This window comes from Ambystoma mexicanum, chromosome 12, assembly GCF_040938575.1.
Source record: "Ambystoma mexicanum isolate Mex_15411 chromosome 12, UKY_AmexF1_1, whole genome shotgun sequence".
Lineage (NCBI taxonomy): Eukaryota > Metazoa > Chordata > Amphibia > Caudata > Ambystomatidae > Ambystoma > Ambystoma mexicanum.
The window spans coordinates 282,617,965-282,643,669 of record NC_090936.1 but is presented as its reverse complement, the minus strand read 5'-3'; the positions used below and the strand labels follow the sequence as shown (position 1 = coordinate 282,643,669).

The 25,705-nt window shown below is 44.8% G+C and overlaps 1 protein-coding gene across 2 annotated transcripts in view; it reads left to right on the top strand.

Moving 5' to 3' along the window:
• The window catches only part of GYS2 (glycogen synthase 2), a 919,141-nt gene that overhangs the window by 142,747 nt on the left and 750,689 nt on the right, over positions 1-25,705 (top strand). For both annotated transcript variants that reach the window (XM_069628441.1, XM_069628442.1), the window contains exon 3: positions 18,074-18,265. In XM_069628441.1, the coding sequence (XP_069484542.1) occupies positions 18,074-18,265 (192 nt within the window). The remainder of the gene's footprint in view (positions 1-18,073; positions 18,266-25,705) is intronic.

Genomic DNA, 25,705 nt, shown 5'->3' with positions numbered 1-25,705 from the left:
AGATGTAGCACGGTTAACCCTGCAAGGTTCCTAGCAGAAGTAATTGAAGAGGGAGATTACGCCCACGACTGCACCCAAGTAACTGAGATGTACTCATGTACTAGGAAAGTTGAAGAAAACGCACTAGAGGGAGGTGAGCTTTTGTTTATTGATGGGTCATCAACTATTGATCAAGGAGACGGGATAAGGAGGACTGGGGCAGCAGTAGTACAAATGATGGAAGCGCCAGTGTGTGTGGCTATTAAGTGTGTACAATTACCACAGCATTACTCTGCTCAAGCGGCGGAACTGGTTGCACTCATATTGGCACTAAAGGAAAGTTTTAATAAAAAAGTTACTATATATTCCGACAGTGCATATGTTACATCCACTGTCCACTCAGGGCTATCAAAGTGGAGAAGAAGAGGGTTTAGGAGAGCTGACGGCACTCCAGTACAACATGCCCTCTTGTTGGCTGAACTAATTGAAGTAATAAACGATCCCCAAGAACTAGCCCTAGTAAAATGCACAGCACACACCAATGGAGAAGACTATATATCAAAAGGAAATGCAGCAGCAGACGCACATGCAAAATATGCTGCATATTTTGGTGAGATATGGAACCCCACAGACTCACAGAGAGGGAGAGGGAGGGGAATAGCGAGGGAGATGTTAATAAAAGAAGGGTACACCCATCTCCCAGCCACCCAGATTATGGAGTTACAAGCGGCTGCACCAATGGCCGAAAAAGAAGTATGGGTGAAAAGAGGATGCACAATGTCACCAACCGACGCACTATGGCGCCAGGGTGGCACTGGGAAAGTTGTAATACCATTGGCATTGTTAAATACCGCCTTGAACCAATTACATCACCCTGCCCATACAGGCAAAGAAATAATAGCAGCACGAATTAGAGAAGATTGGTTCTGTCCCGAGTTAACATCCCATGTGTCAAATTTTATCAGCAATTGCCTTACATGTCAACAGTTCACGGCCGGTCATACTTTAAAGGTGATAAGAGGTACCATACCCCGACCAGAAGGACCTTTTCGGCACCTCCACATTGACTATGTTGATATGATCAACATTTGTCAAGGCAATAGATACATGATAGTAGTAGTATGCCCATTTTCTAGGTGGATCGAAGCAGGGCCCTGTTCACACCCTGATGCGTTTAGAGCAGCCAAATTTATAGTAAGGGAGGTATTCCCCAGGTGGGGAGTGTGCGAGGTGTTAAGATCAGACAACGGACCCCATTTCGCAAATGAAATGTTCCAGCATATCACATCCCTACTGAACATTAAACACAAATTTGCATGTGCGTACCACCCACAGGCCAATGGTGTATGTGAACGCCTGAATGGCCTATTGAAGGAGGCAATTGCTAAAATACAGCAAACAACAAAGAAAAGTTGGTTGTATTGCCTTCCGTTAGCACTGTTCGAACTTAGAAACAGGCCAGGGTCCGACCACCACCTCACCCCACACGAAGTGGTTACTGGACGCCAAATGCGCCTTCCCCTAACACCAACGTCAAGGGCATTCACCGACCAAGAAAGTTCTGCGAATGTGTTAGGTGATGAAATGTATCAATATGTGTCTTCTTTGATTACTAGCGTTGTGTTTGTGTCTCAACAGCTCGAGCGCACACGGGGCGGGTCCACCAGCAACCAAGAAATAGACGAAAATACAGAATTGGAAAAGGAGAACTTGTGCCAACTTGCCAAAGGTGACCACGTACTACTTCGAAATTTTAATAGAAGGTGGAACCAGCAGAGGTTCACTGGCCCCCATTTAGTAGAGGACGTATCAACAAGAGCAGTAAAACTAAAGGATAAGCGTGCGTGGAACCACCTGCATGATGTAAAAATCTACAAACTGCAGACCCGCCCCAGCGCCAACGACAGGTCCATTGGAAAAACGCCAACAACATCCCCGGCAGCGGAAGAAAACACAACCACAGACAACGACCCAATTGTTCCCTCGGAGAGAATAACGGACGAAGAAGGGGGCGATCCCCACACTGCCCACCCCATGGTCACACGTTCAAAGAGTAAAACTGCTCCCGCCATCTGAGCAAACCCCCCCCCCCATTGACTACTAAATACAATTGTAATAAAAACTAAGGACTTCGCTTGCACCAATACACATGTAAACACGTGAATGTTCTCTTTTTCTCTCGCACATACAGGAGCTGCGTAATATTGTATTGTTAAGAAAAGTTATCTAACAAATTCAGTGTGCAGGCGTAGATGGTGCTGCCAGACGATAGTTACCCAGAAGAATTGTCACACCAATTTGTATACGAAATAAAAAGGCCAACATACTTAAAAAAGAAAAGGGTACGTGTATACTACACGGCCTTCCTCCTGGCCATAGAAAATTACATGCCCCACCTCCGCCCATACTTGCCGGTCTTGAGAGACCGATCACTTAGAGTAGCGTGGGAGCAACTCTTCACCTGGGCACTGAATGACTATTTGATAGGGAGAGCTTAATGAAACAAAACTAACATTTAATAACAAGCACTTTTTGAGAATTTTTAGGCGGGCAACTTTAACGTCGCAAGAATACGCTGCCAGGACTGCAGCAAGGTAAGAGCAAAAATGTCGGTGAGGTTAGCATATGTAATAAAAATAATAGGGATTTTTATGATCACCGGAGTTTTGGCTGCCTCTGTATGGCAGTACAGCTATGCTATGAGTTTTTTTGCTGCACCCAAACCTAATGTACCCCACCTCCCTGCTGCAACAGGTGTTACGTCAGGTGGTAACAGTAACAATGAACAAAAGCGAAATAAAGTTAAACGCAGCACATACTCAGACAATAAAGGTATTGATAATTATGTACAAGATTCAGCACACGTCACAAACAACATATGGTACCAGCACATGACCCGCATTGGTAAGCAGACAACTGAGGATAGCTGTTACGTTTGCTCATTAATACCATACGCCATGAGCGCTTCACGAACATTTGTTGCCACAGAAATAGATGAAAAAACAGCACAGTGCATAATATATTTGGCCCTGTTCCAAACGAAAGGAAGATTCCAAGGAACAGTAGTGCACATGACATGGAAAACACGAGACTCATACCCATATGAAAACAACTTCCTCAAGACCTATCTGAGTTATCACAAGACCAGTTTACATGCTGAAGCATTCAGATACATAACAAGTGGCCCTGAAAAAGGAGAAACAAAGAAGGTAACACTGCAGTATCTACCATGTGATTGGTACGCCACGGAAGTTCCGGGTAAACAAGGATGCTGGGAGAGGCCATTACTGACGATAACAGGAAAGGTGTTCCTGGGTACCAGCTGGGAGATAGGAGTGGTTGGCAGCAACATGGTAACAAAAGAAACTATCTCAACCATCGAGACACACAATCATCGATGTTGGACGACATGGATCAAGTACGTACCAATGCTCACGTGGGTAGAAGAAGATGAAGACCCGATAACTATATTACCATTGACTGCGCCCAAAGTATGTTACCAGCATAAAGGAGAGGTGGACGTGGGATATAACACCAATTGTGCAAGTGTGATGGAGTTACCTGAGGGGGGAGCGGGAACAGCAGTGATAATGGACCATTATTGGGCCTGCGGAGAAAAGGCATATCATACACTGCCTCCCCTGTGGAGTGGTGTGTGCACAATGGTACACGTCAATGTACCATCACTAGTGGTACCTAAGAAGCATGTCGATGTGGCGAAATTTCCGAAAATGGATGAAGGAGACAGGAGAAGAAAGAGATCTGCACCACTCCAGAAGGAGCAAGAAAACAGGACAAACAGCAATGATACTGTCCTAAACAGGAGAAAAAGACAAGGAGAGCCATTAACAGGAAATTATCTGTGGGGAAGGTCGGAAACGGAACTAACCTCAATACCGCCAGAACACAGACTATTCAGCAGAGCAGCAATGTTCTTCTCCTCAATAATACATCCGGGACTGCAGGCATACGCAAACGCAAAATGGCTGCAAATAACCAGATGGGAACTAATGATGACCATAAATTCGACAGTAAATGGGTTTAACGCAATTAAAGAGGAGCTGCGAGCTGTAAGGATGGTAGCACTACAGAACAGATATGTATTGGACCTTCTCACAGCAATGGAAGGAGGAGTTTGTGCAAAGATAGGACAATCATGCTGCACGTTCATACCTGCCAACGATGCCGACAATGGTACACTAACAGAAGCAGTTTCACAATTGGCCCAGATGCACTCCAAAATGATGGACGAAAGTAACGGCGTAAACAAGGATAAAAGCTGGTTTTCACTATTATGGTCATGGATGCCATCTTGGCTGTCAGATGGACTGAAAATAATAGTGGGATGTGCTATTTTGGCTGGAGCTGCACTGATAATAATTAGATTTTGGAAAGCCCGGAAGGCGCGCTCAACTGATGAGTTGCTGGAAATGGTGGGAATGCACCCCTTGATGCCAGCGGATGACGGCCAGCACACAGGTGTGATAATACACGAAAGGGAGAAGTTGCGCACCCAAATCATCGCCAATCATCTAGACCCACCATCAGTGAAGATCGAGAACCCAAGGAACCCTAGGAGCTACATAGGAAGATGGGTGTACTGTACTCCTGGAGGAACATGCGAATACATGTATTGGTCATTTGAAGATCACGTAAACCATTATGGACATCTCGGAGGGATAACCAAGATATGGAGAGTAAGAGGAGATAACGAGAAGGATATGTTTGTGGTCGACAAGTCGACCAGAGGGGGGACTGAAGTGGGAGAATGGAAAACCAGACTCCCGTCCTTCACCTCTCGCGCTTGGCCTAGAGGGTCGCGGCCCAGACACCCGCCACGAGAAGAGTTTGCCCATTTACCAGATGACCAAATACCCTGGTACAGAAACATACGGATGTGTCCATCTGCCTGCCCAACAGCCCGCACTGGCCATGCCGACACCTGCGGCACGGACCAACTAGACTGAAATCTACACATCGTTAGAGATGCCATGACGACCTAGATAACGGGAAGCACCGCTGAACTATTATACACGCTGAACATTTCCACACCAATCTACACGAAGAACATACTCAGTGCTCTGACGTAGGCGACAGGCTTATTCACGGACGTGCATCTTTATTATTTTTACATAGGCTTTCAGAATGCAGAAACGCAAGACGCACCATGAGCTCATTTATAACGCTTGCTCACGCTTCTCTTGAAACCCGTTACCATCATGAGAGATATAATGGAAACACGATACTGGCCATGAAACTGTATGCCACTATAACCTAAAGCATCCATGCACTAAATGGATTACTCGTGCACCAGGCCCAAGTAGGCCTCAAGCAAGAGTTCCCGTGGACATTAACAAAGCAAAAGTCAGGTTGCTGAGCCTGCAGAAAGAACCCAGTGGAGCAACTAGCCAAGGTCGTACAGTTGCAAACCCACAGTCAAGAAACAAATCTTCAAAGGCACGATGTTGCAACCTCGCACTCCACGTACCAATGTTAAAATCATATCTGCAAATTAAACCAGACATACAGTGGAAAAACAATATTAATTGTGCAGAATTATGCCTCAAACACGGTCCCTCCCCACGTGACCAAGCCGAACCTGACGAGATGCCAAAACCCAGGAGAGAAAAGGCGTCTGGGTACCTCGCTACGAGACGCAGGCCGACACACTTGAAAGGCTCAATGGACACCTGCTACAGTGGGAACGGTCAGTCTCCCACCTATGAATAAATCCTCACATTGCCTGCACGTACCCATATTGAAACACTGTTGCAACCACAGGTGCACCGTGTGCTGGGAACAACGGTGGTCCCAGGCTGGGGAGCTCACGGATGCACCAATCAGAACATGAGGTTCTTATCTCAAGACGTCAGTAACGTTAGCCAATCCTCAGGGGTCTTCATGTAACAATTCTTATGTATCTAATTGTAGGGACAACCCAGATATACCACCTGACTACATCTTAACCACTAATATCATTCTCTATATGCGTACTATACTAACCCCACCACTCGAGCAACCAATCAAGAGTGGCGATAGGTTCTTTTGGTAACTTTTTGGAATGACGCAAGTAGCGCGTCATAATGTAGTAAAAAGGGCCTGCGAGCCCCACTATTGTGTGTGTGTCAGGACGAACGCGTGCGCTCCTTGACCCATCCCTGCCGTTTGCATAATAAACGACAGAAGTTGCCTTGCTCCTTGTGTGTGCCTCATACTCTGTCTCGATCCGAGATATACACGGGAGGAGTTGGGGCCTCCCTGCCCGGAGGTCTGCGGACGGCCCGGCCGACCCCGGCAGAATCCCCCCCGACAATCCTGTCCACCCTCTCTTCCTCTACCTCCTCCTCCACTCCTGGCCAGGCTGTGGCCATCTCTCCTCCTCATTTCTCCTCCTTTCTCTTGTGCACCCCAGATGATGTTTCTAGGCAAGTCAAATCTATGAAAGCCTTGTGAAAGCAGGTTCTCCCTTGCTCATCTCGAACAATCAAGGACCACATTGACCCCCCTTACTCCAGCCTTGGCCGATTGCTGCAATCACTCTTTTGCCACTGGAATCGTCCCCTCCGCTGTTAAACACTCCCTTGTGCACCCCGTTGTAAAGGAGCCTGCTGCCAAGCCTTTGTCTCAGGCTAACTATTGCCTGATCTCCATCACTCCTTTCCTGGGTAAACTCTTGGAAAAGCTGGACATCTCATGGCTTTATCTGCACACTGAATCTGTTGGTTGTCTCCACGACCACCAGTCTGGCTTCAGAGGTGCCAGAAGTACAGAAACTGCTCTCCTGAACATCTGTGAGGACCTGCTCTCTAACTTTGACTCTAACCTGTCCTCATTCCCCTCAATCCTTCTTCTGCTTTTGATACGGTCAACCATGCCATCCTGCTCAATTGCCTCTGTGATAACCTGGGTATCACTGATCAGGCCGTGACCTGGCTGACCATCCTTCTCACTTACCGACACTCTCAGATCTTTCCTCTCTTCTATCTCTCTCTCTACTTGTGGTGTTAATCAGGGGTCTAACCTTTCTACCATGGTTTTTCAACCACTTCCTGGCACCTCTTGCCCACCGCATTGCTACTTTCTGCTCCAACTTTCAATGTTATGTGGATGACACCCAGCTCTCATTCAGCCCCCCCCCTTAGCCACTTCTGCTCCTTCTATCATACCAGACTGTCTGGCCACGATTCAGGAATGGTGTGTCGCTAATGATTTCTGCCTTAATGCCAGTAAGACTGAAAGCCTCCCCCTACTTGGAACACCAGCTCCCTCCTTTCCTCTCTCTCTCTCTCTCTCTCTATGGCCACCCACTCTGGGCCCTCTTCCTGCTCCTACCTGTGAGGCTAAAACCTTGCTGTCATCTTCGACTCCACCCTCTCCTTCTCTCCACACATCTCTGAAGTATCTAAGAAGTCAAACTATCAGCTGCACGTCATCAGAGGTATTCTCCCTTTCCTCAATTTCCCCCAGAAGCTCACTGTCTGCAGAGCTCTGGTCCTCTCTAGGCTGAACTACTGCAACAGCCTCTTTCTAAATCCGTGTGCCTCTACTCTCCAACCTCTAAACCTTATCCAGAACAGGAATGCAAGACTTGTCCTTGGCCTCAAGCTCAGGGATCGTACTTCTCCGCTGAAATCTCTTCACTGGCTCCCTGTGGCAGCAAGGATCAAGTTCAAGACCCTTTGCATTGTCCACAAGGCTTTTTGTGGCCTCGGGCCACACTACCTCCAACTCTCTCTTCCTAACCATCTCCCTTCTTGAGCTCTCTGCTCATCCACTACCAACTCTCTGACGGTCAGACGCTTTTCCAAGCAGAGAGTTGGGGGCAGATCTCTCTTCAGCTGTGGCCTCCCTCTGGAACAGCCTCTCTGCCTTCCCTCAAACTTGAGCAGGACCACCTCTGTTTCGGGAAGCAACTCAAGACCTTCCTTTTTCGCTTCTGCTTTGTTTTTCTCTCCCCTGCTGATGTCCCGACTGCTCAATGCAACTGTCACCTGGCAACCCTTTAAACTCGGGCCCAGGCTCCTGCATGTCCAGTTCCCCTTGCACTGCCTACGGGCTCCCCCAGCACTTATAATCTGTATCTGCAACCCTACAGTCCCTTCTCTCTGCACTTATGAACCACTCGCTGGCTGCATTTATTGAGTCACCTGCACTTCTCCCCCATGGCACTTTTCCCATTCCACTTCCCTGTCCTTGCAAGATCTGAATGACACAAGGTCTAGTCAGATCTTTGTTTTATCCTCCCTCTTTCCCCCCTCCTTGTCTTGTCGCACCTAGAAACACTTCTGTACAGGCGCGTTATAAATGCCATATATCATATCATGTCAATATAACTAGGTATTGTATTTACAATGCTGGAACTGGGCATCTACCAAATAACCTTAAAAAATTATGAAATATATACAAACTTAATTAATTTAACACAATTTTTAAATTATTTCAAACAATATACACTAATCACATGTGCTACATACAGTTTCACTCCAGCATAACCAAATGAAATCGAGTACAAAGATGACAAATCAAATGCATAAACATATATATATATATATTAAATGAGATAGGGTGATAAAAGTAACTTCATTACTAGTTAATACATATTTAATATTGCATGTTCAGAAGGCACCCTACATCTTTCTGTGCTTCTATTTTGGTCTGGACATTCTTCAGGGGTAAATGCTGTATGTATGGTAAGAGGTAAATGTTATAACTGGACACTTGAAACTTCATTTCGCATGTGCATACTAACAAAAGCCAATATTGTTGTCTCCTTTATTTCTATTCCATGATGATCCTTATCTTCTCTATCTCCAGAGCTTGACTGCTTTAAGGGCAAGCAGGTTAAGAGATATATCTGCTTTTTCTGTGAGGCACTATAAGTGTTGGTCGAAAAGTTTACTTCTTTGTTGAATTCTGCAGTACCTAGTCAAAACATTTCATATTGTCCTCTTAGGTTCTACAAATGATAGATTTATGTTTGTTTAGTTCGGACTCCAGCATAAGTACTGTGAGGAAGGCATGGTATCGCAAGTAGAGAATGACACAATATGAACAGTTTCAAAAACCTTTATTTTTGGTAAAAGGGATGGAGAATCTCCCATCTGGCCCAAACCTAAGAAGGGAGCTCACTCTAGCATCTAAAGAAAAAAGAAAACAGTTGTGTCAAAAAACCATAATCAGTTAAACTAATAAACCTAAAGCCTGGCCTCACTCTAATACAAAAATGTGTATAGGTAAATGTGCTTTTAAAAGGAAAATCAAAGTTGAACAAAAATGTCAGAATGGCAAGTGTATGTATGGCTATGTCTCCCTTCCCCACATTATATGGCACATGGGTTTAAGGTGGAACACCAGCACTTGGACACACTTTGTAGGGTGAACACTTCCACAGCGTGTTCTGTGTTTCAAAGTCCCTTGGTAATGCAGACAATGTCTCTCAATAGTTCAACAATGGCTCCCCTCACTCGGGCTCAAGTCAACAAAGTCTCTTTTCATCTCTCACTTTCTCTGGGTTCCCTTCCCCTATGGTTTTGCCAGCACTTTTTAAGACTTTCCCTCTGTCGGGCTCAAGTCTTCCTTTTTACACATCAAAGTTGTTACAACATTTCACTGAGACCTTTGAGTGGGCTTTCATCCTTCGACTGACCACTCAGTTAATCTGAATCCTTATCTATTTCTTTCATATATGTTGTTTAATCTTCACTCTCGTTTCATTTTCATTACGCACAGCCTTCAACTTCTGAAACAATTTTTGCTAGAACTCCACAACACAAACTCAGCTTTCATCCTCTCACTTGACCCATCGGTTACAATGGAGACTTGCTACATTTGCAGCTTTTTCTTCTGAAGCTAAGGCCGTGGCTCTCTCAATCTGCTGGTACCTCCCCAACTACGCCTTTTACCCGGGAGGGCAGCTGTCAGCCTTGTGGCATGGGATACAATAGTCTCTTTCCAACTGGTCTGACTCGCCTAACCTTCTTTGCCTCTTGGAGTTCTTGTGTTCTGGCCAATAAGGAGCTTTCGCTTACAGCATTCACTCCCCTGGTTCTCTGACCTCTCGCTCTCCTTCGCCTGGTCAGCCAACTTGCTGGACAAGCAATTCATTTGTGTCTTTTTCCTCTTTCAATATGTACAGTTCACGCTTCCACAGGTCTCCCTCAGCCGGGTCTCAGACTTGTCTTTCACTTTAGCTCAATATTCACAGTAGGCCTCTCTCAGCCGGGCTTGGGCCTTTTGCTCAAACGTTCACAGATCTCCCTCCGCCAGGCTCAGACCTGTTTAGGCCTCCCTCAGCAAGGTTGGGACCTGTTTAGGCCTCCCTCAGCCGGGCTCAGGCCTTTAGCTCAGTTTATCTAAAGAATTAGTTTTGGACTTCCAGTCCCAGAATGCATCCCTCTATTTTGCTCCTACTTCACTTTCTCCCCAAAACGGGATTCTAGCAGTTTAGGAGCAGCAGGAGCATAGGGGGATGTTTACCTGGGGTCAGGATCTTACCAGCTGCCCCTCCCTAGAGGCCTGGGGTCTCCTGTTTTGGCCAGGGAGCAGCTCTTGTGTGGGTGAGGCCAGGCAACCCCAGATGCCCCTGGGTTTGGTTTGCTGGAGGCACAGCTTCTACTCCACACTGCAGCCTCCCCTGCACACCGAAGCTCGGTGTCTGGGTAGTTCTCCTTCCTCCAGGCCTTCCAGCTCCACCAGTCTCCCTAGCTTCTCTGCACCCTTCTCCATCCCTGGTGGGGAGGAATAATAAGAGTCTGGTGTGAGCAATTGTCCAGCCCTGCCTGACTCTTCCTGACCTTGTTAATGGGACAAGATGGAGACCGCCCATAGGAACTCATGGTGTATTGGTCCCTACGGGTAATCTCCATCACTCTTGTCTGCCTTTTCATCGTCCCAGTGGTTTTGGGAAACAGTAGTGGGGAGAAATTATGGGAACTGTAGTTGTCAGGAAGGAATGTATCAAAATCATGGGAGTTCTTATTAGGGTGAATGAGGGTGAATATACAAAGGTGGTTTTATTTTCCTTTTGTGGGTTATACGGCGTCTTGCCCAGGGTGATTCTCCGATAATCTCCAAGGGTCCCCTTCCCAGATGATACTCACTCACTTGTCCACCCACAGTGTTGGGATCCCATTGCACGGGCCCTTCTCTGGCCACCTGAGTCAGGGATCCCCGGAACCAGCATGGAGAAACATCTCAGGGTTCTCACAGTACTCAGTAACTGTCAACTACTAGGAGAACAGCGAGATGGCATAGCATTAATTGGAAAGGCGCATGCATCGATAAGAGGACAACGCAAGAAATGTTAGATAGACCACTTGCCCTTATGAATAAAGCATGCATCATTTTCCAGTCAAGTCAACAGTATGCCCTCTCTCTAGATTGGAGCAAATCTCACTCATTTAAGATCTGCCATTTTACCTTCACAAACATATTTCAAAATGTGATTGGTAGGAACTTCCTCTTCATCATGTCTTGTGAAAATCTCCCATTTGAAAAAATTATGCTTCTTTTTGCACTTTTATCAGATCGGCATGAAAACACGTTTAATCCCAACTTCATTTGATGATTGAAGGTTCTCACGCATGTAAACCAGTATACTTTATTCTTATGCTTTTGTCAACACACAGGTTATGCTTTATAATGGTCATTGATTTAAGATCTGCATCATTTTTTTGTTTGAGGAAATTGAAAATTAAATAAATCACTACAGATATGATTAGTGTCCAAATAATTTACTCAAATGTTTGTTTTCTCCGGGGATGTGATTGGTGGATGTATTTTGGCATGAGATTTTGTCGCTTGTAGAATCTCACCAAGAGATAAATAAATTGGCTTTTATGCTCTTTTATTAAAATATTATAAGGATATTTTGGTTGTTTTTTGAAACAAACTTAAAGTATTTTGTCTTTGATATTAAATACATTTCAACATGTACTTCGTTCTATGTACATCATTTAGCAAAGAAAAATAAATTCCAACAATGTATCAACACCCAAACGCCATAACATCATAACTTTGGAATTACGCCTTACCCTCCTAACCGTTCCTAATCAGGCTTTGTTGTGCTAACTCAGAAAAATGAACCACTTTATTGCTCTGCTCATTGAGCATAATAAAAAATGTCCTTGTGTGCTAACTAGAAACTGGATTCTGACCGTACTTTGCTAACTGGTCATAAGGCATACCGGGTATACCTTCAAAGCTAATCGGGTATAATGTGAGTATGCATTTTTGTACTTACAGGGCGTAAAAGAATCAGACTTAATTATATTATCTGACATTTCTTTGTTCAGATGGCTTAATGGTTTCCGAGGTACTAAAGATATCTTCGCACCCAGGGAAGGGCGCTCAGCCAATCATGTGACTGGAACAGCGGGCGAGAAAACACAAACCCCACCCACTGTCCCAGCCACCCAAGGTCCTTTCCCAGCTGGCGCTTTTTTTTTCTTTTTTTTTCCTAACATGGGAAGGCAACAGGGAGACTTTCCCTGTTTCCTAACTACCTCCCCCAAATCACTCAGTCCCCCCCACCGCAACTTACCTGCCGGACCAGAGTCTTGCGCTACGGTCCACGTTCTACTCCCGTCTGGCCGCTACCATTGAAATAGAAAAGGGACTAGATACATTTTCAGATGATGGCAGATATTTTGGAACATGTTTTCAATGGCGGCCGTCATCCGGAAAGGTCACAAGTGCCTTTTCCATTTCAATGGCGGTGGCCATTTTTTGTACATTTTCTTTTTCTCTGATGGGAGATGGGAATGGGCTCGTGCAGAGCTCATCTCCCATCGGATTGAAAAAAGAAAGAAAACTATCCTCACAGCGGTAAATCCTGGGGTGCGACTAGCTTTCACACCCTGGCTGGGGGGCAGACATAGGGTTTAATGGACCACAGCCCAAGCTGAGGCCCTCGCTATGCTCGGCCCTACCAAAGCTCGGGCTGGCCGGCCGTTAAACCCCATGTCCGCCCCCCATCCGGGGCGTGAAAGCTATGAATGCTAATGGTGGGAGTACATGGAGTTTTGCTAGAAATATTTGGTAATGATTACAACACCTGTGATACGATACCAATGGTTGACAAATTATACTAGTATCTAAGCATATGATGAGAATAGCTGACAAATGGTCTGGGCAACTGGATATGTGATCCCAATGTCTAGCCAGTACAATTCCAATACAAACGACAACATTATTGGCTATGGCAATGCTCGTATGTGACGCCTAGATCTGTGTGTATCTACTAGCATTTCATGTGTTTTCTAGTTGGAGTTTCTTTCAAGTGTCTATGTATCATGCAGCAGTTATACATGGGATAATCTTACCCCTAACGTACATTATGATCTAAAACCAGCTAAGTTAAATTCTGTCACACTTTGCTCTGACTTGAATCTAGTGCATTATTTTGGAGAAAGGAGAATGTGTTGAAATTACTGCAAATGTTTTAAAGCATTTGACTACCAAAAAAAACAAATGGTGAAATGTGGCAACGTTTGCAGCAATAATTTGCCCGCATATTTTACCCCATTTGCTTCTACTACCCTTCTGATCCTGACCAGTAGTAATGCCGCTGCTGGTCCCTTGGTTTGGGGCTATAGTCTATGGGCCCAATTCATGGAATTATTTGTGCGTAAAATAGAGTACTTGCGCGCCAATCTGCGCGCAAATCCCTCTTAGTCGATTCATGGAATCGAATGTGCAGTACTTTGCCTGGATTTATGTGGAGTTTGCGCAGGCTCAGAATATTAGCAAGCCGTCGAGGGCCTACCGCGAGACACCAAGCAGGGCGTGGCTTGCGCAGAAGTTTGGGAAGGGGGCGGAACATCAGAAATGGGTAAGAAATTGTGAAAAAATTGGCATTCTGAGGGATGGCCTGCAGGCCGTCCCTCATGCGCCCACAATTATGCAGCACGAGACGCATGCGTGGGTTCGATCGCTCAACCTCTCGGCCAGGAAATGGCCAAGCAAATCCCTCATATGATCCTCTACCTAAAGGCAGGCGTAAATACAGTTGCACGTAGGATTAGCAGTGCAGAGGTGGGGTTACAGGTAGGTTTTGGGTTGTGTGTATGCATCCGGGGTTCCGTCATTACTTAGGGGTCCGCGTACGCAGTGTAGCGGGGTGCAGGAATGGTTTAAGGGGCTTTGCACACAGATTTTCCAAGTTTAGACCGAGTTATGATTTTTCATACACAGGTTGTCGTGGTTCCGGGAACAGTTACGGGGGAACCTGCGCAGGGTCCCCGAGATGCAGGCCTGCTTGTGGGGGACCCCACAAACAGTTTAAAGGGTGTGTGTATTCACGCCCGGGGGAGTGCACAAAGGTGGCTGATCCGGCTGTTTATGCTTTGCTTGTGGGCATGTCGGGGGCTTTCCGGCCGCCACTTATGAATACGGTTACGTTGCGCAAACAATTCCATGAATACGCAGGAAGGTGCATTATTGTATCTTCTCGGTGTGCGGCCCTTGTGGGATTTCTGCACACATTTCCATGAATCGGGCCCTATGTCTATAGAGGTGGCTTCGCAAAAAACGGTGGTGGTTTGCCCGTCATGTATAATGGTCTTGCTGAAGCACCAGCCCTAGTCCGGAAGTTTTGATCTTGCCAAGAAAGCATTTTAGCCTTTCACCACTCATTCTCCATGAAACAAAATCAGAGTGTATTGCAGATATTTCTTGTTAGAGTGATAGGTATCAGAACAATGAGGATTTTTACTGTTTATTACTAATCACAAATATACAAAATCGCACAGTCACAAAGATAGAACTAATATTCTGATTATTTACTTTAGCTTATTACATTTTATTAAAAGTGCATATACTGTTTGCCCCAGTTTTGCACATTGTTGGAAGAGTTTATCTAAAATATGAGCTTTCATTTCACAACATGTATTGGTCTCTTTGAATGCGGTGAAATCTCAACCTGTAAACCACACAGGAGCTATTTTTTGGGTACCCGTAATTGTAAGAAAAGCTGCTAAAGAAAGACATAAATGTGTAACACCCATCTTAAAACCTTTCCTTCTGCTACGGGGGATTTCTTTTAATTTTGTAAGCAGAGTGGAGTCCCGGAACAGGATGTACATGTCCGCTTTTCTTTCCTGGCCTGCCTGGATTCATACGAGTGACATGTTCATGCTTGCCTGCAACCAATGGATTCCATTTGAATTCACCTGTTATTAGAGCCCGCTTATAACAGGCGGGTTCCATAGAAATCCACTGTACGTGTCATCTGCCATGAATCAAAGGCAGGTGGCAACTGAGCTTTTTTGCAAAACACAGTGTAACAAAAGGTGAAAAGGCACTTTCAACATTCCAAGAGTTGTAAATTTGCACTAAGGTCGAATGTGCATAGCAGTGATCCAAGTGCGCATAAGTCCAAATGTTGGTGGTCGTGTACAACCATGCTTATAGAAAATTACTTTCTCTAGGCCCAATTCTGAGGTGCATGCAAAAATAGAAAAGTGTTGTTCCATGGAGGAGCAAAAAACGTACCATATTCTGTTAAACCAAAAATGTGTCATAAATCCTCCAGTTTTACATGTAAAAAAAGGAGTCAAAATAGGCTACATGTGCGGTGTCGTTAACATCTACTGCACGTTTTTCTTTTATAAAGACATTTCCCTGAAGCCAGCGCCACTCATCTGATTTATTGAAAACTCAAAGACACTTTCGTAAATCAGAAAAGTGGCATACCTTTTAGAAATCCTCACAGCGACCCTGGTGCATACGCTGACAGCACAATAAGAGATTTCAGCAGATTTTGCTGCTGGAAATCATGGCAGCTCCCTTCCAATACTTCCACCCACATCAAAATTGTAGTGCCGGAAGTTGGATGACAGAATGTCTACTTTCAACGCTATTTTAATCCCAAACTCAGAATCAGGCCCACAGAGGGGAGCAGGCGTAGAATCTCGTGCATCGAAAGTTCTGCGGATTTGAGCATTTCTTGACACTAATCAGATCATGTTGATGGATTTGTGGTACTTAACCTGCCCTGCATTCCTAAGCTCACTATTAGCGGCTTCATGTTAGTTTGAGCATATGTGCCCTTTATCTGGACTAATGTGTCTTTCTCACGCGCACACACCGAATGCCACCAGCCTATGCACTTGCAAATGATGGAAATGAGCTAGGGCATTATTTTAATTATGTTGATTATTAGGGTATCAGGTAATATTTTCCCCACCAAAAATATTGCCGTATATATATATATGCTCCTCGGGAACAGCCATAGACGATATTTTTAGTGGGTATAATATTAGGGGTTTTTGGGAGCGGGGGTTGCGGGGGTGTCACCCGCTCCTTTTAAAATATGGGGGGTGTGGGGGTGTCCCCCGCAGGTTCCATGCCTTAATATCGCAGCAAAAATATGGCGATATTTTTGTATGGCGATATTTTTGCGGGGATATTAACACATGGAACCGTTGTTGGAATCATAGGGGATCATTATGTGCATGCTGGTAAAAAAACGCAGCATCTGGCATGCTCTCAAAGTTTTCAAAATGTATATATATATATTTTTTATTAGTGCTTTGGTTCAGACAAAAATTTATTTTTATTAAAGGTTATGATAATGGTATTACATGAGCTGTGCCCACCATGTGACCTGTGCAACAACAACAACGATACAATCAGAGGTCCTCCTCCTCTCTATAACTGGGGGGAGAGCGGGGGGGGGGTGATTCAAGTTTAAGCTACAGGAACCCCACTGCCTCTATTTTTCAATACCATACACATCACTTCCCGCATTTTGTAAATACCTCTTTCAGCAACCCTGTGGGTTGAATTACGACCTAAAGATAGGAGGTGGTTGGTGGGCCTGAGTCACATAGAGTTTTCCAATGGAATTGCACCATTATAAAATTACTGCAATCCAAAAAGTGAACTTTTAAAAATTCTTTTGCCCCCTGCATGAAAATCTTTGCACTGGCACACCCGCCTCATTTTTGGGTAAAAAAAAACCTCAGTGGGGGTACAGCAGGGATGAGTGTGAGCTCTTCTGATACCTCGACCCCACTCTCACCCACCTTGTGCATGGAGGCTCGCAGGTGGCAGAAGAGTAATTACTGAACCATTTGAGCACCGTGGGAACCAATGCTATCCAAATTGATTTACCGGCCCTCAAACAGGGATGCAAATGCATTGTTATTTTATTTTTATTTTATTTATTTTTTATAACGCACCTAATACCATACCTGAGTACATTTTCTAAGCGCAGATACGGGATTCAAACATCTGTTGCTCTGCGTGGTCTTGCTTCCAAGACCAGCATGCTGCCCCTGTGCAACGTTAAGGAAAGCCATGATTTCAGAAGGCTTTTTAGCATAATTTTACCCCCATATTGTTGGTAAAGTCATGGTACAGGCAGAGACACCCTAATACTACATGCAGTAACGTCCATTACATCATAAAGCATTTCTGCAGTATTATACCGCTTAAAAACCCACCCATACTGCAGAAGATGTAAACCTCACAAGATGCTTTCTCTAGAAACAAGCATTAACCACCCGTTACAAGGGTTGGAATGGGTGATAACAGCCCGGAGCCCGAGTTAAAGGACCAAGCATAGCAAGGGCATTTACAAGGGCCCTGGGATGTTACCACCCGTTCCAGCCCTTGGAACGGGTGGTTAACGCTATCAGCACCCGTCACATGAGCTGGAAGGGGCAAATTTAAATGTTCTATCTGTGAATGGGTTGCCTTGTGGTGTCCCGTTCATGGGAAGAAAATACTATACAAACATGGCCACCATGGAAAGGAAGGTGGGGCTCATTAAGAAACCCATCTTCCATGTCCATGGTGGACAAATCGGGTAAAGTGGAAGGAGTGACAGCAGCGGCGGCAGAACTCACAGCCGCCACAATGAGGTAAGTGGGGAGGGGGATTGAACAAAAAGGCGGGACGGGAGAATGGGGGGAAGATACCGAGCAGGCGAACCAGCGTCAGTTGGCTTGGCATGTGGACTAGATCAGCAGTATTTGCCCACTTTCCTAGCCTCCTGATTGGTTGTCTCCCTCCATAGGGTGTTAATATGTATGTGCTGGATAATGTTACATTATGACATACACTGATTCTCCCTAAACGTTTTTCTCAGGTATACTTCGGCCGGTGGCTAATCGAAGGGAGTCCATATGTCCTGTTGTTCGACATCGGTTCCGCGGCGTGGAATCTGGATCGATGGAAAGGAGAATTCTGGGATGTGTGCCATATCGGAATCCCATTCCATGACAGAGAAGCAAACGATGCACTCATATTTGGCTCGTTAACAGCCTGGTTCTTAAAAGAGGTACTTGTTTTTTTAAAACAAAATCAGGGGAGGGTTCATCTATCAGAACATTTTCAGAACTGTACTTGAGTGAAATCTTGATTGATTGGTAGACGCACGTTGTTAAAGGATACATACACTATCATTGTAATTTCATTTGCAACACGTCATTTGACCAAATGAGCACTAGTAGAGACCACTGCCAAGGAGGAAGAAAATGTGTTGGCCTTTGGGCCATTGCTACAGGATCCCCACACATATTTTCATGCCCTGTCCTGGGGGACCAGGATGTGCAGGGGTTAGTTTCAATGTGTGTTGAAGCCTGTCAGAGGGCGAGATAATGATACACTACCAAGTTGTGGCCTAAGGCAAAGCCAAGGGACATATGTTAGAGAAAGGGTCATTATACCAAGCGATACTGACCCCTCCCGAGCTCTATAAGGCTATTAGCACATGATCGCAGCAGCAATACATGTTTGAAGTTTTGTGGGGGAAGTAAAACATGTTACTTCAGAAGTGAGTGAAAGTAAATAGACCAAATTAGTAAATTAATTGTGGTTTTATTTTATAGTATTTAAATAGCTTGACTGTCTTCATAAGTTAAGCATTTTAATTGCAATTTGGTTAATATAGAACAGGTTTTACATGCGCATAGACTAGGTATCATGCAAAACGGTTTCTCTGTAAGGAAGTGAGACCATTTTCCAGCGTTTTAGCTTACTCTTTCGTGTGTTAAATAGCATGTTGCAGCCAAAAAAGGACCACCTAGTGAGGAAGGGTCTTGTTGAAAATAATCCTGCCTGGAAATTCCTTTGTTGTTTCCCTGTCTAATTTTGAAGACAGAGGACCTGATTCACAGAAGGATTTTATAATGGTGCAATCCCATAGGAAAACGTTCTCTGAATCAGGCCCACAATGTTCAGAATGCAGTTAATACCAGGAGGTATTGACAGCACACTAAACAATCTGTTTAGCTGAGAGGTCACAAACAATGTCAATTTCCTATTATTTCATCTTTAGCTATATATGAAACTTCATATATTTTGTCACAAAATGTTCCTCCTAGGTACCAACAGTCGTCAATTATGCCCCCAGACACCCCCTTCTGCCTCATAGTGCTATTTTCAACACAAACGTGGGACCTACCTTTGTGAGGTTGGCACCCATTACAGCTATTAATCAAGTTGGGAAATTAGGAAGGGAAAGGGAGATGGAGGGACGGGAAGACCACCTTCTTCTCATCCCATTGAAAATGAGTCTTTCAACCAATGGCCCCAAGCCAAATCCCCATTTGGCATCAGCACATATACAGAGGCTGTATTCCTAGGGGTTGTGGGAGACTGAAGGAAGCAGCTGTGGGTGTTAAACATGTTCTTGCCAACCCTTTATAGTACATAAATATAGAGACAGAGAGATGTATCATGAACACAACTCATGCTGGACATTCTCATGCAATAGAACTATCCCTCACCTCATTTTTCAAAGAATGTAGTTATTGTTTTCTCAGCGTGTGAGCTTCATGTTTTCATCTTTCTTATACAGCCTTTTTAAATTAAAAAGTGGGTATGATTTTCAATCTCGCAAAGAAACAGATTACTACCTGTTTTGCGTCTTGAAGAAGCACCTCCTTTTGGTCTGAAACATGCTGCTTCTGATTCTCTCCAAACAAAACAATTGCACTCTTTGGAAACCAAAGTGACACACAATGCTAGCCTCATTGCTTGAATATGTCTCACATGAGAGGGGATAGCCTCTTTAGGGGTGGTGCATACCTTTGTAAATGCAAAACTATATCTTGTATCTAAATGTATCAAAAATAACACATTTCCTATACTTCCATTTATCGATGTTACGTGTGATATACCCGTTTCCTATACTTCCATTTATCGATGTTACGTGTGATATACCCGTTTACTGACCCACGAGCTGTGGCCCTAGTGATGATGGAGATCATAATGCCTACATTAGCTGTACACTCGTTATGCCTCCAATCACATTATAGAATAAGGAAAACATGTTCTAATGTAGAATAGTTTTCTCACAGCTATCATACCACAAATAATGCCATAACCATGTATACCTCCCTTGCTCATCGTGCGATCAATTGGAGAAAAAAAACAGATCTACATTTTAAAAATGAAGAACTAGTTTTCCCAAATCATGTTTTGCTATTTCTAGAAAGAAAAATATCCACGTATTTAAATTTCATATTCATGCTCCAAAAGAATTTGTCCTATATATAAATTAATATAATTACGCTAATTAACCATTGTTTATTTATACTCAAATCGTTTGAATTAAAATGTAAAGCCGTTCATTTTATCAAAAATATCGTAGAATTACATTGCCCAATCATTAGTTCATTAAGAAAACAGCAGCATATTCTTTGTTTGGTTTTAGAAAATGTGAGTGGAGTCAATTTCTTTCAAAACAATCATTTGTAGATCTAAAAAATAAGACATACCCTCTTGTAAAAACTTTCTCCCTTGATTGTATACCTTCAATTTATGGAAGGGCGCTTCAAGTAATTGAATCCTGGGTGATGGATGCATATTGGGTTGATGCACTTAATTAAGCAATATGGCCTGAGCGGCGGGGGCATTACCAACTCAGGTAATGCCCCGGGGTGCAGAGGTATAGGCCCGAGCGAAGCGGTCGGGAAGGGAATAAAAAAAAAAAGAAAACTTACCCGAGTCCCCGACGGGGGGCAAAGGCAGCCTCTCAGCCGCTGGGAGGCTCAGAGCGGGGATGACCCCGCTCCAAGCCTCCTCATTGGCTGAGGGATTGCCATGCCCCCCGCTGGGGACAAAGGCCATGGAATCCCGACGGAGGGATTCCCGGCCTGCTAATGACTCGGCGAGGGCCAATCAGAATGGCTCTTGCATTCTGAATGCGCCCTCGCCGGGTACTAATACAGTTTCTGTCACTGCAGAGAGGTAAGGCAGGTTACCTTATTTGGGGCATTTAGTAGAACTAGTGTGTTATTTATAAGGGTTTTCTGAGTGCTTTGGAAGTTAATTTTATCTGTCTACAAGGTTTGATGCTATGTAAGGGGCAATACGGCTTTTCCATTTATGTTGATACAAATGTTCATGCCCCAGCTTATTCTGAACAGAATTTGGCCCATTAAGTACAAGCGTTAAGTGTTCTAATAAATAATGTGTGCATGTCTTGTCTGGCATATGCTCTGGGTGTAGAAGTAGACAGTGCTTACAAAGCTCTCTATCCATAGAAACCTATCTTGATGAGTCTGAAATGATTGAGGTTTTGGTTATTCTCCCAGCCCTGTCTTCCCCAAACAAAGATCATATTATTGAGAGGAAAATGCTGTTTGGTGTATTTTTATTCCGTTTTGCTTACATTGCTTACATTCTGGTGATATGGTTATGATCGCAGTTTCATATTGTTGTGTCTCTAAATTGTCTCAATCCTTTGATTATGTTATGATTGTATTCACTAATTTTCCTTTGCATGTCAGCATTCAAGTTTTTTGTTAGATTGAAGTGCAGTCATTTGTTTCCTGTGACAAGGTCCCCTGCCTGGCTCCAGGGAACAAAGGGGGGATAAACCGCCCTACCCCGTCACCAGCGGATAATGGATCCAGAGGGGACTCTTCTGGTCATTTGTATATGTTCATGTCACAGGAGACGGTCACAGAATCCCCTTGTGTGGAACCTCTCCCCAAAAAAGAGTCAGAAGCTACTTCTAGGCAGTACAAACACAATGCTTACTTTGACCAGAATCAATTTCATTCACAAAATGTTAGCAGTGTTTGTCCTGACATTGTTGCAATCCAAGTCACTGAATTAGAGAAGTCACTTTAAAGTCATGTTGAGACGTTCTGGGAGCTCAGGAGACGCAGGATTGATAAAATGTTGCAAATTCACCGCTTTCGAAACACTGGTTTAACTGTGTTGGACACAAAACGACCAGGTCACTTGTCTCCCATCGAAGCGTTCTTTTCCAAAGATACAATGTTGCATTTTTTCCATGAACAAACACTACATATTCATAAGTTTTAAAAGACTAACTTGAATTGTACTTCAGCATGCAATACATATCTTAAGGAAGCAGGCGATCTGGGTAATGTGCAGATGTGTGAGTGTGGTAGGATTGGGGGATTGGAAAACAAGATGATGGGCAGTTTAGATGAAGATTTGGTCTGCACTTCCAATCCCAGAGTGTGGTCAGGTGCGCTAAAATACAGCAAGCAATCCTAATCCTGCTCCAATTACATGAGACAGATGCAGATCCTCACCCAAAGACCAGCACAGAGGGTGGGTTTGCCATCTGTGTAAACTCTTGCCCCCCAGGCAGTCAGTGGGTTTTTGGACAAGGTTATGGAAGGTGGTCACAGTGTATTGGAGAACAATGCAAGACGTTTTAAGGAGGACCTGGAGACAAGAAAGGGACAAGGGACAGGAGGTGGAGCTGGCAACATCGGGGGGGGTTAGACAGTACAGCGGTAGAGGTTTTAATATTACTAGGTGAAGAGGTAGCAGAGAAAAGGATGTGATAATGGCAACAGGCAAAGGCAGTACTGGAGAAGATGAGTTGAGAACATCAAAAATGAAGGAGACCGGAATACCCCTAGCTAAAGAGAATAGGAAGCAATGCAAGGTCTAGTTGATCCAAGAGCAGCCTTAGAGGCAAAAGGAGAATGGAGACCCAGGAAAGGAAGCCTGAGGAGAAGGAGGAGGAGGAGGAGGAGGAGTCATAGCGACTAATGGTGGCAGGTCCTGAATATTGTAAACAAAGAGGGAGTGGCTCTAAGGTTAAGTGGGGCAAGAGAAAGTGGGGAGCACTCCTGTCTCCATCTCAGCATGACAGAGAATTTACGCCTGTAGCATCACTGGGTTAAAGAAACTACAAGATTAACATAGATGGTTGTGTGGCACCAAGACTGAAAAACATTCAGGAACCACTGGGAACCTTGCATTGGACTACTGATAGACTTTCAAGGGTTCAAGAATGGCTGGAAATCTCCAAGGAGGTGAGACATCATGACCAGTGAAGCATACTTGATTTTGGTTCCATCATTGTTCTGCTGTTTTCATTTCTTGCTTTGGATTTGTCTGTAAATAAATTCCATGCGTTTAAGAAATGTTTTGGTTCTGGCGATGATAATCTGTGTTGCTATGGAGGCTGGCTGCCTCCCCAAAACAGTGGAGGTCAGGCCTTAGGCAATATGTGAAGGATCCCCTATTCCCCCTCCTGTGGTCCCTGCCACATGCCGTTGATCAATCATCTACAGTAAGACCCGCCCCAGCATCCCCTACTGCCCATGAGAGACTGCTTCTCACATCCTTAAATCCTTCAATGGGGGGATTGCCTGGCCCTCTAGGGCCTTGAGGAACTGCAAACTCAGTTTCCATGGGCTCCATAAGCTTTTGAACCTGCCCTGGTTCTCAGATCCATCTGTGGGATCAGCGGACTGTGTTAGGTCAGAAAAAGGACACAGGCTCTTATTAAACATTTCACTGGTATGTTTATTAAAATAAGTGGATTAAGGTCTATCTTTCCCTTATCTACAAAACGTCCTCAAGCAAGTTCATGTCCCCCACTGTTCGTTCCATCAAGCGTTGAAATGTGGTGGGCACTACCTATATCCCCTATGGCATTCGAGTAAACTGATAAAATCCTAGCGGGCAGATGAAAGCCATCTTCTCCTTATCCTCCGGTGACATGGGAATCTGGTAATACCCACTCTGGAGATCCAGGACAGAAAACCACTTGCTCCCAACCAGACAGTTCAGGGCCTCATCCACTCGAGGGGTGGCATATTAGTCTGGCACAGTTCTGCTGTTTAGCTGCCGATCGTCGATGCACAGCCGCACATCTTGGTTCTTTTTTCATGCAACCACTATTGGGGAGGCATAGGGGCTTCTCGAATCCTGGATTATACTGGCATGCAGAAATTCTTCGAGATGATGCCAGACGTCCTCTACATCTGCAGGTGGCAGCCTCCACGACCATTCTCTAAATGGGGTGGTATCACTCAGACGGATGTGGTGTTGCACTCCCTTGGTTTCACCCAAATCCCAGTCACTGGTTTAAAACACATCCGCCCTCATTGCCAGTTGGTCTCGTAGATAGTTTTATTCATGTTCTGACAATGGGGAGGCCACAAAGTTTATTTTTTCCACATTGAAGGTAGGATATGAGCTCCTTGTATCAGCCGTCTGGCCACCGAGTCAGCAATGTGCAACTGCGCAATTGTCCGGCCTCCGGGAAAATGCACTGTTTTATCAGTGACATTAGTAATGGGTACACGTATGTGGCTCACTTCTGAACCAGTATCAATTATCAAGGTGCATTGGACCATCAGCCCTCCAGGCAGTTCTTCAACTTCAGCAGCCTCCATCACCATTCTTCGGTAGCAGTTTTGAACCTGAGTCGTACATGGCCAGGCACCATGATGGTCTGACCAGGCGGTATGTCCAGTTGACTGTGGTTAGTGATGTTCACTTCTCCCACGGACCATCGGGTTGCACCACCTTCTCCAGACTTTTCTTAAATTAGTCTTGTTGGCAAGGGGGGTGCTTTGATAGGGAATGTGCAACCTGCGGACCGGCCATCTCCATATACATCCTGGCTAAGGTACCAAACAGGGCGGAGTTGGTGGCCACAACCGGGGGTACCTCTGCATACTGGTTCTTGGTGGTGCATACTAATGCCAGTGCAGTCAAAGGGGTCCTTACTACAGCCACCTCATGATCTAGGCAGATCTTCACACAAAAGTACCCCAGATAGCGGCAAGTGGTGTTTTGCCGACTCACATCAGATTTAACCCCTCCAGCTGTTCTAAGGGCAGATGTGACATATGTTTGTGATAATAGGTCTCATAGACCATGGTGTCCTGGGAGCCACTGTCCAGTAGTGCTGTAGTCCTTCGCCCTTCAACCTCAACGGAGATTGTCATGGTCTCTTAAAAGAAGCATATACAGATTTCTAGGAATGGAACATGAGGGATCGCACAGTATTTTGTTTTTACATTCTGTGTGCAAAAGTGCAGCAAGTGTTCTCGGAGGCTTTGCCAGAGCAAACAGATGAAGAAAGTTAGTGAAATATTTCCTCACATGCCCATTACATGTCTGGATGGGCAGCTGCCCACCCACTGTTGCCACCACCCACGACTGCTCCCCATGCTGTCAGCATATATGGGGTTAAAGCTGCAACTCCCAACTCGTGGTTGATGGATGTACTCACTACGGCTGATGAGTGATTTACAAATGCCCATCCACATAACACAACATAACACATGTTTAAGTGTGTCTTTAAACACAATCATCATTTACATGTTGCTCTGATTCTATAGGTGTTTATACTGGCAGTTAAAAAAATACAGTTGTCAAAATATCACATCATACTCAAACTGTGTCTGAGACAATAAGTGCCGGTGCTCAGAAATAAGTCCCAGGGCTGTGCCCTGGCAAACACCCCCACACAGTAAGCACGGCA